The sequence below is a fragment of the Lissotriton helveticus genome, chromosome 12 (genome assembly GCF_964261635.1).
Source record: "Lissotriton helveticus chromosome 12, aLisHel1.1, whole genome shotgun sequence".
Taxonomy (NCBI): Eukaryota; Metazoa; Chordata; class Amphibia; order Caudata; family Salamandridae; genus Lissotriton; species Lissotriton helveticus.
Window position 1 is genome coordinate 65,805,255 of NC_136073.1, and position 14,423 is coordinate 65,819,677.

A 14,423-nucleotide genomic window follows, 5' to 3' on the forward strand; every position below is an offset into this window, starting at 1 on the left:
TTCCTGCTCATGAAGGTTGCCCATGAGGGCAACCAGCGCTTCTTACGGGCTGCTTTACACTGTAGCCAACCGAGGGGTGGCCCAAATGATAGAGACGTGACCAACTGCAACACTGCACACTCGCTACTCCTACTGAACGCACTCACTCACACTCACCCCTCTCACTGAGGGATAACTTGGACTCAAAAACTAGTCCGCATTCCTTCAAATGGGGCGGGGGCGCGTAGGTGAATGGAAAGTAGTCTGATCTGAACTCCTCACATGCCCAGTGTCCCGGCTAGGTGGAGGGACATTAGTGACCTACAACCTCACAGGACCAGCCGCCTCGGCCAATCGCGGTTCTCACTGAGAAGGGCGAAGAACCTACAAAAAAACCCGACATGGTCTCTGCTTCGCTTCAAGTTAACCGCTTCACAAACTAACTCACCCACTAAAAGCTCCGGTTGTTAGCTGAAGTTAGCACGCAACCCCTTGTGACATTGCTCGCGCACTCTGCAGCAGTCCCGTCAGCGGCATAACAGGTGCAAATTAAATTTAATTTTTTTTTAAAAACACGCTCGCGGCTCTTACCTAAAAGCATATGGGCATACAGCTAACTTAAGCGCTGCCGCTGGCTTCCACTGACGCAGGAGTCCTCAACAGGAAGGTGGCTGAAACGAGCCGCCCAACACAAGAGTGTCTCTGTCTGTAAAAGGCCCGGCTGAAATCAATACATTAAGCACGGAATGCGCACACACAGACATCCTCGCTGACCACCAGCCTACGAGGGAGAAAGTTCGTTCCTCCGCATTCAAGAAAGTGGTGAGCAGGGAAACGCCAAAAGGCTGGAGAGAGGCGGGGAACGCAGAAAAGAGGTGGAGAGCCGTATGCACATATCAAAAATAAACTAGGAGATACAAAACATCAGCAATGAGAGCATGTCAAGCCATTTAACAGCAAGCACGATAAGAAGCCACGGGCAGTGAGAAGGGAGACGCTAATGCATCAGACTGACTTTTCGATGCAACCACTTCTTGATCGGGATTGGAAGGGGAAAGAATGTTGGAGTAAATGATGAACCTGGAGTACAAGCAGTTCTTAGGTGTGGCGTACGGACTGCACATCTGGAACTTAGTGCTCCACTAAAAGACACGTATCAGGGCAGTGGGAGTGCACACACCGATTATCGCTAACATATAGAATTACAAAGGATTAACAGTGAAGGACGTAGATGTTTTCCACAGAGGTTCAGACTTACATCAAACAGCCAATGAGAGCGCAAAGCTCAAATGGTGTATATTGGCACTCTAGATCCTGCAGTGAAAAACATTTGCTTTTTTCACTTTTGCCCACTTACAATTTTATGTTCTATATAAAATCGCCCATACATAATATGACCTAACCTGCCACAGCGGTGGAAGCCTGCAAGCCCCTTTAGCTGCGTTGTCCCCTCGGACTGTACAGTATTGACATATAAGGCTGCTGCTGTTGACTCTGCGGGGCCGCGCGCTCTCCGGCGGGGCTGCCCTGCTGCTGCGGTTGTCCTCGTGGTAGGCGCCCACGTGGGACGTGCTCGTGATGCCTTGGCGGGGCTTGCTGGGCTTGCTTGTGTGCTTCCCAGAGAGACAGGAGATTGGGAACGCGCGCGCGCGGCCGGCTCCGATCGCTTTTCTGAGAGTGCGCGTGCCAGTCTCCTGTCTCCTGGGAAGCAGACCCGGCAACTATAGTATTGCGCCTGCGCGATGCGCATATGGCTTCGCCATATGCATCGCAGGCGCGAGACCTAAAAACGAAGGAACACATGCTCACTAATTTATAACCCTACTTGAATTGAGAAGCTACCACGGTCCAGAGCTTCGAGCATAGTTCCTTCACCCTTCAATACATTAGGAATTAAAGTCTCGACCTAGGATCCCTGGACCTGTTGTTTCTGTTTAGCGCCGACAGTATGAATCAATTCAGTGGCCTCAGGTCCAAGATGGGCTGGAGGGAGCCATCCTTTAGGTTGAGAAGTCCAGCGAGTAGACACCTTTGCCTTACAGGTGTGGCGACCAAGCCTTATTACGCCCTTTTGGATGAGTGTTTGAATCTATTCTTCGATGAGAGTGAGACTGTCCGGTTATGATGTGGTGGAATGGCCGCAAAGTTGAGAAGGTGTAATTCTAAGCAGTAACCCAGCTAAAGTATCGCTAGCACCCATCGGTCTGTGGTGATGGCCTGCCTGCGAGGATAGAAATCTTTCAGTCCAACTCGGCAGGTGCTGTGTGATGGGGAGTGGTGTCTGAGAGCCAGTGCTTTGGAGCGGTTACCCCAATAAGCCTCCCTTTGGTATGCTCTGCCTGCCTTGGACTTGTGAAAGACCTGCTGCTGGCCCTGGTAGGTTTGCACCTGACATGGGGATGTGGTCTTTGCCCGGCCCCTGGTTTATTGTCTGTACCCTTTGGAGTTGCAGACTCCAGGGCGCCAATGGACTTTGTGATCGTGGTGCACTGATTTTTCTTTTTCAGCATCCACTTGGGACCCAAATAGCTGTTCCTTGTCAAAATGGATATTAAGGAGGTGGTGTTGGCCATCCGGTTTGAACCCCGGGATATAAAATCATGTGTGGCGGTGGAGCAGAATTCCAATGTTTACGCTGCTGGAGGAAGCATCTGCAGCATCGAGTCTGCAGCAGATGATCCTGCTCATATCTCCTCATCGACTAGCTCTTCCCACTCTTTCTGTAGATCTCAAGGATGTGCCGCACCAAAGCCTGCATCTCTTCCTAGTGAAATCTGTTGTATTTCACCAGCAAGCCGACTGAATTGGTGATATGCCATTGGGTGGTTGCACCAACACCCAAACTAGCATCGACAAGGCGCTTACTCTCCTTGTGCGGTTGGGAGATGGTGGGTGTATCCCGTACTTTAGCGAGGTTTGCATCCTTGCTATGTTTACCACCAAGGAGTCTGGGACATCCTGGCCAAGGACGTAAAGTGGGTTGTTGAGAGAAGCCTTAAATTTCCCTTGCCTTATCGGGGTCTCTGGAAGTGTCTGGGGTCGACATGGGCTTACCCTTGAGCATGGGGTGAAACTAAATAGTACTTTCTGTCTTGGAGGGGGACTCAACCAAAAAGTCATTGTCGTCTTGTAAGACAGGCATCTCAACATCATGGTGGTGGGTCGCGCTGTGTGGCATGGCATGATATGCAGTGGTAGCATCTGGCAGGGATGGCTTGCAGGAAAGGATTTCAGAACTGGGCATCTGCAGAGTTGACATTGTCGTACCCACCCCTTGCCCCAACAGGCCAGTCATAAGGGCCTCCCTCTCCATTAATAACTGGACCAGAATCAGAGTGCACTGACCTGTCAGGGTACTCTGGTGGTGGATGGGGACAGGAGTATGAGTGTGGTGGTGGTAGTGGTGATTGCCTGTGTGCGGGAAGATTGGGTGGAGTGCCTTGTCCCTGTTCCTTTTGGGCACTGGCTGTCACTGTGTCGCATGCAAACTCCTCCTCGACGGTCGCCCTCCATTTCTTAGGAATAAAGGGGAGTGATGTTGACTGCTTTCCTGGAGGTGGATTACCAGTAAACTTGCCAGACTCTGGGTGTATAAAGAGCTGCTGTTCCCTGATAGCCTCAGATTCCTCAGTTTCGAAGTGGTCCTCTGCGTCAACTAAGCACTCTGTGTCGAAGGTGCTCTGGCTGCACATGTCGTCTCTGCATCGAGAGGTTTCGGTGTCCCTTGGACCAGCGGGGGTAGATGGCTGTCGGGACTCCATGCCCTTTACTGGGAATTTGCTGGGCTCTTAAGCCTTCTCTTGATTCCAACCAGAGTCCGGGGCTAGACTCCAATGGGAGCTGCATCGGAGTGGGCGCTTTACTGAGAGGCGTTTCTTCCCCTGAACTTGTTGTGTTGGAGCAGTAGTCACGGTCCTCTAAATCTTCTAGGTTCAGGGCCCAGCTGGTGACGACGCTGAGAGTTCCACGTCTTCTTTTTCTTCCCTGGAAGCGCTCTAGGACAACGTCTCTGGGCTAGGCACTGGCAGGCCTGTTGGAAGGACGCGCTTCCTCCTCCTGGATGCCGATAGAACCCTGTTCACCAAAAACGTCAGGCTCAGGGGACGACAGCTGCTGAATTTTCGAGTGCGCCCAGCACTTTTCACTTTAGTACCCCTTCTTATTCCGAAAGGCAAGGCAAAACTCAGGAGGAGGTGTACTGTGAGGTAGAGAGAAAGGTTGCAAACACAGTGCTGGTCAATCCAGGGGAGCTACGCATTGCACCTTGGACACAGTTGGAAGAGGTTGTATTCCAGCACCCCTTCCTGTTTCCATCGGGAGTAATGTCCGAGATTAACACTAAATAGCAGGAGTAAGCAGACCAGGTGTATCTACAGCCACACATGCTACGAACACATTGTTTCCAGCTCAGACAGAACAAAAGTTACTATAAACAGGGCAGCACGTGTTGCTGCGCAGTGGAATGCCCTTCGCAAAGTTTGACAGGTTCGCGTCTCAGTTGCGTATTCCTGATATGGATTATGCGAAATCTTGCCCCGACAGTGCTGCCATGTAAAAATTACAAAATGTTCAAGTAATGTGCCACATCATTTGCCTTTTCTTAATGCATAATTTAGTGAACTGTGCTGCATAATATGAACCCCACCCCATAGCATCCTTCCAGTGGCCCGGCCCAAATGGACAAAGGTCAACAGTAAGCCTGGTGCCACCTACCTCTTTCTGTGCGTGATCAGCAGGAAGTCATTGAAAAGGAAGAAGTAGACGGGCGTAAACTTGGGTTTGATGCCAAAGAGGCTGCCCTTCTGGATGACTTCCAACAGCTCCCCCTGCTTCTCCAGGTAGCGGGCCTGGGAGATGATTGGCACGGCCTGCAAGAGATGTGGGTGTTCAGTAAATAGCGAACAGAACGCGCCATTATGTAATGTGAGTTTGTAGAGCGCGCTAATCACCAGGGAGGGTCTTCAAGGCGCTGACATGCTGAAAATGACAGCGATCCTATCATGCACAATCATGTCTACGCCTCCCAGTACAATTTGTACAACAATGTTTGCAACCCAGCGCTAGGAGCAGACAAAAGTGACCAAAAAACCCATCAGTTTTGCTATTTCCACTGCTGACCAATTTCAGAGGGTGAGGGAAAAATGCAGAGATAACAGAGAAATCTGAGCACTGGAACGTGATGCGGATCGGATATCAGGGCAAATATACAGGAGCAGACGTGCATTACACCAGGGGTCCAGGAGGAAAGGCTACCTTTAACGCTATTTTTGCATTGCAAGCATCTGCCCGCTAAGTTCAAGTGGCAGCGTGGTTTATTTTAGTACTTTTATTCTTTTCATTTATCTTCTATATGTGTGTTGTGTTTTTGTGTCTGTGACATTGTGGAGGGGCAAGTGGACAGATGAGTAGGTGAAGACAAGACTGAGTCAGTGGGAGGATGAATGGATGCACGAGTGCACGGATGAGTGACAGAGTGCACGCATGATGACGTGAGTGCCTAAACTCTCTAGTGACGGAAGAGGCGCTTTCATTTACAAGTCATACCTACTGGCAAAGCCAACGCGTGCCATAGATAACTTAACAATTTCATATTCGAAAAACAACATCACGTCACACACAGGGCCCGGTCCGTCAACTCCATTCAACAATTAAAAACGTGTTTTGCTAATTTGTGGGGCTTACTGGTGCGATGTATTTGTTTTAAAAAATAACTAATTATAAGTAATTTGGAGGCTTAATATGAAACTACAAAACGGACTGTTTATTCCCACTGAGCCACTAGGTGGCGCCAAAGGCCAAGTATTGCTACTTCCTCTGGGTCGCCATCTATTAGTTATGTCTAATCTGTGACAGTAGTTTCTAGTTTATAAATTCTGCCCAGATCCGAAACAAAAACTGCAATGTTTCAGAAGAAGTGTACTGCTCATTCCCGGATTCGAATTTTTGCGTAACACCCTAGACCCTACAACCAGTAGGCTCTCAAATCATTTTTAAGGGGTTAACAATGAATGCTTCAAAGTTACAAACATTGTAAAACGGACCCGATGCGCACGAGTGTTCTATACCTTTATTCACGTTCGATCGATTATGTGGGCCGATTCAGAAGCTTTACAGCACGCAGAGTGTTGTACTCACTGACTTTATATGAACTCAAGGAAAACAAGCATTTGCAATGCAATAGGTCTCGCATTTACGAGAGTTTGAGCGATTGACACTATAAATAACAATGCCTTTTATTTATGTGTTGGTTTTAAAACAGATAAATAAAAGGCATTGTCATTTACGATGTCAATAGCTTTAACTCAAGCAAATGCGAGACCTGTTACATTGCAAAGAGCTATAAAAAAAATTTTTTAAAGCGTTAGGACAAAGCTATTTGAGAAAATAGTGCTCAAGGGCTGTAATTAAAGCCTACTGAGTAACAACACATGTACCCAGGGCCGGTTCTAGGGCGGTGCGATTGGTGCCACCGCACCGGGCGCTGACTTGGGGTGGGGGCGTCATTTTGACAATTAATATTATCAGGTTAAAAAAAGCACCAACCTGCTGGCGTGTTCCTGGCCTCCAGCAATTTTTGTAGGCATCAATTAAAACACCAAGATAACTCTGGTGATTTATCGTGTGCCAGGAAAGAGACCGGAGGTTTAGTTTTGACTCATCCAAAGGGAGCGCAGAGGATTAAAATGCCTACTACTAAGAACGTGTACCAAGCAGATAAAGTGCATGTAATGTAAATAGGTCAGTGGGTTACTGCTTCTGTAAGTGAGCTCCTTTTGTTACTTTTCGTTTGTAAGTCAAAATCGTGATTTAGAACATTGAGCTATTAACTGTAAACATCAAGGTATATGTTAGAGCTGTTTGTTTTTTTGCCCAGTCTTTCATTATCCTAATCTTGCCAAAAGGATTTGTTTGGGTGGAAAACTATTCTTGTTATTAAAGAGAACCCCTAACAATAGTGTTAAATTTTACATTCTGAATTTGTGCTTTTCCAGAATAAGGACTCTTAACCCGTTGGCTGCTGCCGTAGTCCAACGGTCGTCGCTGGTAGTGCTGCGCACGTCCGTTGGCCGACGCTGCCCCACCCGTTTTTTGAGCATTCAGCACTGGAGCTGAACGTTCGACGCAGCCAACGGGTAAACTATATTGTCTATCATTATAAAGGACATGTTACTCCTACACTACACCCTGTAGTCCTGTCCTTATGAATGTCTCTGTGCAATGTGTGTGATGTAAAGTGCTCTGACACATTACACTAATATGAGTGGTGCTATAAAACTAAATGAATCCGAGAGACAGTGGTTCTGGAGATTTGAGGAGCACTGTTAAAGGGTGTTGGTGAGGGAATCCGTGGCAGAGGTGTACATTGGGGGGGGGCACCAACAGATATTGTCGCACAGGGCGTCACCAGCGCTAAAGCCGGCCCTGCATGTAACAGGGGTGCTGCCCTGGGAGGTTACAAAATGGGACAAGGAGGTATTAAGGAGGGACTAACAAGCCTATTGACAAATGAACAACCACAGATTACTAAGGACAATGACACAAGGCAAGGATAAATATGGGCGAGAGTGGAGGGAGCTTTAAGTCCCTACCTGAATTCAGCATGCCTCTCAGAGCAGCGCATGCGCTGCCCCGGCTCGACCTGAAAATGTAGTGTATTTGTATAGCGCACGAATCGACCCCAGCTGGGGTATCTCGGCGCTTGTACGCATACCGCTGTGGAACCCTTCCTGGCTTTTCCCTGTGAAGTGCCCACTCCTGGGCACCCCCGAGGTGAAGCCAGGCATCCCAGCGTTGTTGGGGCCGTTGTGGAGATTAAGCAAGCTATTGCCCAGAGTTGCAGAGTGGGACTCCATGATTGGAATAGGCACCGAGGCGAGAATTATGATTTTTCATACTGCAAATGTTGCCTTTAAATACTGTGCCTAATGGGAAGTGGTAAACAAACTTAATCACCCGCTGCTCAGAGCGCCAATAGTGATCAAAGCACCCTGGAGAGGGCTTTAACCATTAATTACCTGCATCGAAATCAGGCATTGGTGCCAAAGGCAACTCTCCATAATGAGGCAAAGGGCAATTAGCCACTCTTAACGTCCGGTAGCAGGGGGAAAAAAACGCTATTAACACCCATCCCCTTACTCTTCCAAACACAAGACTCACAGGTCCAGTGTTCCTGACAGCTGGGTCACTGATTCATGCTCTCACAGAATTTAGACTGTAGGCAAATAACATTAGTGAACACCATCCTTCTAACATTCTGATTGGATGAGCAAATCCCAAGATTCCATACAGGGGCCAATCAAATGTGTCTACAAGAGACCTGTCGACCCCATTACATAATTTGGTCTTTTACTTCCACGTGGCTCGTGACTCTGTGTTTGGGAGGTGTTCATGGACAGGACAGAACTCCACTGCCAGGGTCTGCCCCGGAACCCTCGCTTGGCGCTAGATGCTTCTCGACATCTCATTGGCACATTCGCCCCACCTACCTTCATTTTGTCGAATTCGATCTTCTTGGTGATGTGGATGAGCTCTTCCATCTGCTTCATTCGCCCCACCTCACTGTTGCACTCCTCGATGATCTGCGGGGCAGATGGAGAAAGATGTATAAACCATGGGATGCAGGTAGAGGATGCGTAGAAGGATAGTGTTCAATCAGGTGGGAGGACCAGCACTCCTGCACTCACCTGGCTTTAACCAGCTCTTTTTAAGACTGGATATCTTCTCCCTACCCCTAAAACTCTCTCGGTGTTCCAGCCTGGGTCCCCAAAACTCCTTGCGGTGCACCTCTAGTCAACTCATGAGCCAAGAGTCCAACAACTATGTGTAATATCAGTGAAAGGTTCACGCAAGAACTGACTGGGATGCTATCATTGGTCAGCACTGCAACATAGAGCTCAGTGCTTGCTCTGTTGGCCAAGACTTTGGACAAATGTCCACTGGTCTTCTTTATGAATGGTGAACTCTTTAGCCTAAAGACCATGAGAAATGCGTCCAACTGGTCAACTTTAAGCCCAGGACGATGGAGACACAGCTGTAAGCCACTACGTTAGCCAACGGGGTGCACTGAAATAGACAAAGCTTCTCCCTAGATGCCAAAAAAACTGCACCGCCGTAGGCCAGTCCTTACTTCCAGAGTGCACCGGAACAATATCCTTGTTCTCACCTCTAGCTCAATATCCTTTGTGGGGTAACAGGACCTGCCACCCCTTTAGTTCTTGTATACACACAGGAGACTCCCAAAGGGGCTAAGGTTTTCATTCAATCCTCTGTTCTATTTCAGCGGCATGCTTGTACATCACCAGAATCACTCGATGCGAGAAGCACTCCCTGTAGTTTTACTCGCCCTAATGAAATTCAATAGCACGAATAATCTACTTAAAATAAAGAAATCTGCACCTACACGTTTAATCCCTCAAGAATTTTGTACAAATCCAAAGTGGGAGCACCCCATTTGGGCACCATTCATAAAGTGCTGCTGTTCTTACTAGATCTCTGATCTCCTTCTAAAAAACATGCTCTAAGCAAAAGCAGGGCTCGAAAAATCCAAAAAATGGTACTAGTCCTGTAGGACTAGTACCTTAAAAAAGGTCCTCGACCTAACTGCAACCTACTTGACCTCCGTCTCTGAAAGCGGAGCAAATGTGACAAGATAAGATTTAAAGGCATCTTTATTGCTCATTAACTTTGTGAGCAATACAAATGTCTTTAAATCTTATCTTGTCACATTTGTTCCGTTTTCACAGACAGAGGACAAAATTTGGATTGTTTTCCTACTCGCTAGAATGGGCGAGTAGGACCTAAAAACAGTTCGACCGTGTTAAATTTAGCTCGACTATGCGAGCGGTCGAGTGGAATTTTCGAGCCCTGAAAAGGTCCTCACTTGACCACAAACTGGCTTTAAAAGATCAGTTGGTCACAGCACCTAGATCCTTCCACTCAACTGCAAAATCTTAAAGTGTATTCTGACCTCAGCCACTAACCCCAGGGCGCTTTTCTTAAATCCTAAATTTAACCTCAAACCTCAGTTTTTCTTGCTTCAGGCACTGATCCCTGGTCCAAATGAATTACTTTGTTTCTGTCGCTTATAAATCCTAACTGTATTCTACCATCAAACACGCGCAATAAACTGTATCTCCGGCTTCTCTCGGATATAAACCCCACCAGAGAATGTTCATTTCTGAGATCACAGCTCCCCAGTTAGAATCCTTCGAGTCATAAATTCTTGGGCATTGTCTGAAGTAAGGGAAAGACCGAAATAACAATGAAGGGAGGTAGAGTAAAAAGATAGGATTCCTACTCCACAGGCACTGATAAATAAACAAGAAGAATCCTACTTCCAGTGTGCACCACAAGGATGGGGAACACTCAGTGTTGTGTAAAATACCCCTCACACACCAACAGGCCCCTTGGTGTCATGCTTCATCATCGGGGTCTTCGCACCCCGCTACAGGGATGCGGCACGCTACGACCTGCGACTACGCGGGAGCGTTGACAAGAATTGACTATGTGTGGTGTGTGTTGAGTGCATGTGAGGGGATTAATGTGAGTGAAGGGTGTAGTGAAAAATTAAAAAGTACCTGGCTAGTGGGTGGTGCGAAAAAACTTTATTCCGTACCCCTAGCTGGTGCTATTAAAAAGATGTGCAAAAAAGCGAGGTTAGTTGTCTTAATTAGGGACAAAACCTCTGGTGTGCGTCGACATGTTTCGGAACTGGTGTTCCTTCTTCAGGACGGGGCACAACTTTCCAACCCTACTCACGTATTCCTATAAAAAAGTGTTATCTTAATTATCTTTTTACTAAAAAGTGATAACAATCTCACGAAGGCTAACAATGTGCCTACAGCGGTATCTTTGGTTCATGCAATTGCATGCCTCATGGTCACTGTTGTATATTGCGTCATGAGCATATCCAGAACATCAAGGTAGGTAGGTGGATCCACAATGAAATCCGCCTAAATTGGCCTCCTTCTACCACCCTGTGCTGCTCCACCCTGTGCTGCTCCAGCACAGGGTGGTAGAAGGAGGCCAATTTAGGCGGATTTCATTGTGGATCCACCTACCTACCTTGATGTTCTGGATATGCTCATGACGCAATATACAACAGTGACCATGAGGCATGCAATTGCATGAACCAAAGATACCGCTGTAGGCACATTGTTAGCCTTCGTGAGATTGTTATCACTTTTTAGTAAAAAGATAATTAAGATAACACTTTTTTATAGGAATACGTGAGTAGGGTTGGGAAGTTGTGCCCCGTCCTGAAGAAGGAACACCAGTTCCGAAACATGTCGACGCACACCAGAGGTTTTGTCCCTAATTAAGACAACTAACCTCGCTTTTTTGCACATCTTTTTAATAGCACCAGCTAGGGGTACGGAATAAAGTTTTTTCGCACCACCCACTAGCCAGGTACTTTTTAATTTTTCACTACACCCTTCACTCACATTAATCCCCTCACATGCACTCAACACACACCACACATAGTCAATTCTTGTCAACGCTCCCGCGTAGTCGCAGGTCGTAGCGTGCCGCATCCCTTTAGCGGGGTGCGAAGACCCCGATGATGAAGCATGACACCAAGGGGCCTGTTGGTGTGTGAGGGGTATTTTACACAACACTGAGTGTTCCCCATCCTTGTGGTGCACACTGGAAGTAGGATTCTTCTTGTTTATTTATTTGTAAGGGAAAGACCGTCAATCATAACTGTTGTACACATTCTAGTGTTTGTTCTAAAACCTGACCCTCCTCAACTTTAGCTCTCTTTCTTCATAAATCATGAACTTTATTCTACCCTCAAACACTCATTACCAGCGCAAGCTCCATCATTCATCAGCTCTGAAGCTTGTTCTACTTTGGACTTCTCTCACTTATACATCCCTGGAATTCCATGTGGTTGTGTACCATGACTCTGTGTCCTAGAACAGAATTTGAGGGTATGAACTTTCACGCTTGAAACATTTTTGTTTTTAGCAAACAAAGAAAATTTGTTCTTTTAAAAACTCCCCTCAGAGTTTACTCTACTCTCGGATATTGATCACTGGCCGTAACTTCTATCTCACTCAGTTTTAGTTCCATCAACTTGCTGGACACTTAGACCTCAGTGCTAGGTTCACAGTTCTAATACTCGAAGTATCGTGAAAGCTTACACACCGATACCCTTTAGTTTTCCCTAGGTTGCTGCCTCCTACGCTTCTCGGCCTTGTTCTCACCTTCGATACGGAATCCAGCGCCTTCAATGCATTCTGCTCCTGGACTGACCCTTCCTCCGTCCTCTTCAGTATGTTCTGCGTCCAGAAGAAAAACAGCTCAAATTAATGAACTTCTAAATGTAAAACGACCCATATTCCATCCTTTCCCAGCATGCTTTGGTGCTTTAACGAAGAAACATTCAGCAACATACAATACATTCATCCTGGATGTAGGGGTGGTGGGTGGAGGTGCACACCCTAGTGACGCGTGCTTTTGAACATAGATTGTTGCTAGGTAGCAGACAGATTTATGAATAAATGGAGACTGAGAAGGAGATTATTGATCCAAAAATAAGTAGAAACACAAGTTTGGGTATAATAATTACAAAACAACTACAACCCTAGTGAGACAGCAGAAACGGCCCTCACAATGAATACCAGTTCAAAAGCAGATTTACGTATATTTGCAATTTAATTTTTTTTTTTTTAATGAAGAATTACAAATAACATTACCGTACATACTCATTTTATCCAACTATCCCTCCTGCATTCAATAATTTTTTTAAAAAGCTGGACTTCTATAGTCGGCTCATCTGTGCTAATGTAGGCATGCCCTACGATCAATTCTACACTGGTGCACTGCGGTCGTGACGGACCTTTTAAGGTTTACTGTCACTTTTACGTAGATTAGTTTGTACATTTTAGGTGTTAACTTGATCAATAAATATTTTTCAAATATCACAATAAATAAAAAATACTTTGCATATGGGTGAACAGTGATGCAAAATAGTTTTTTCTTTCAAATGTTCTTCCAGAAAACCTTTTCTCGAGCATTCGCCTACTAAAAGTGGGGGGTGTTTCCCACCAAAACATGCTCTTCTGTCAGATTCTTTTCTTGCACCTCAAATTTTGCGACCTTTGCAAAATTTTATGAAGGTTGCAAAGTTTCAAAAATCTTTGTGAAATCTGCAGAGCAGAATCTTTGATTCTGTACTCACTACTAACACTAGGATGAAACATGACTTTACACTGCTGATCAATTGTTAGAAGTTGACGCGTTTTGTTGCTTTCTTGCAACATGCTTCCTCAACTTCTCTTGCGCTTTTCAGACCCTCCTTTCCTTGCCCTTATCCGGTTCCTTTTGACTGCAGCCCTTTATGCTTTTTTTTATTTGGAGAGTGGTTTAGGGCAAAATAAAAAAGGTCATATCAAAAGTAAAATCAAAAGGTCTGGGCTAGACATAACGTGTTCCAGAACAGTGAAGACATTTTAAGATATCCCAAATTATGTATAGCCCTGGTGTCTCAAGGGAGTGGAGTTAGGGGAAAAGAAACTCAGTACTTTTTATTCAAACTTCTGGAGAATTTCAACAAGAAATGTGGGCTACAACCTTACAAATATAATTTGAAGACCTGATGGGAGTTCACAGCATTGCACAGGGTTTAGGAGTGGCACCCCCGGAAACTGCTTCATACCGATGACTAAGCGCTCAAGCGCTTTAGGGGACAGCTGGTAGGCTGTACAGTAGACTGTGCTTGGATGGAAGAGGGCTGAATTGCAGTGTCGTCCGTGGGAAGCCTTTTGGCGATGCGCACGACTGTCTAGGGTGGTCCCCTTACTCGGACACTGATCGACGTGCGGACCAGTGTGGTCCTCTTACCCGGACACTGGTCGACGTGCGGACCAGGGTGGTCCTCTTACCCGGACACTGGTCGACATGCGGACCAGGGTGGTCCTCTTACCCGGACACTGGTCGACGTGCGGACCAGGGTGGTCCTCTTACCTGGACACTGGTTGACATGCTGACCAGGGTGGTCCTCTTACCCGGACACTGGTCGATGTGCGGACCAGGGTGGTCCTCTTACCTGGACACTGGTCGACATGCTGACCAGGGTGGTCCTCTTACCCGGACATGGGTTGACGTGCTGACCAGTGTGGTCCTCTTACCCGGACACTGGTCAACGTGCTGACCAAGGTGGTCCTCTTACCCGGACACTGGTCGGCGTGCTTGAGTGAACAGCGGGGCAAGTGGTTGAGGGATAAATGGAATAAGCGCGAGATTAACTAGAACTGGATGACCAAGCACGGTTACCTCGATCAGCATTTTTATCCGTGTGATCCTCTGGAAGGGAAGCAGCAGGAAGGACATGAATGGCAGACGCTGACACTGCGGGAGCTCCTGCAGGCGGGTGATCACCGTCGCGAACTGCACATTCCGCTCCCTGCAAAAGACACAGACTTTACAAGCTGGACCGG

General features: G+C 46.9%; 1 protein-coding gene across 4 annotated transcripts in view; it reads right to left on the bottom strand.

Annotated features, from left to right (window-relative positions):
- Positions 1-14,423, bottom strand: part of ARHGEF15 (Rho guanine nucleotide exchange factor 15) — a 415,996-nt gene that overhangs the window by 18,024 nt on the left and 383,549 nt on the right. For all 4 annotated transcript variants that reach the window (XM_078670671.1, XM_078670670.1, XM_078670672.1 and 1 more), the window contains 4 exons: positions 14,260-14,389; positions 12,189-12,263; positions 8,466-8,558; positions 4,693-4,847 (listed from right to left, as the gene is read on the bottom strand). In XM_078670671.1, coding sequence (XP_078526797.1) covers positions 4,693-4,847; positions 8,466-8,558; positions 12,189-12,263; positions 14,260-14,389 — 453 coding nt within the window. The remainder of the gene's footprint in view (positions 1-4,692; positions 4,848-8,465; positions 8,559-12,188; positions 12,264-14,259; positions 14,390-14,423) is intronic.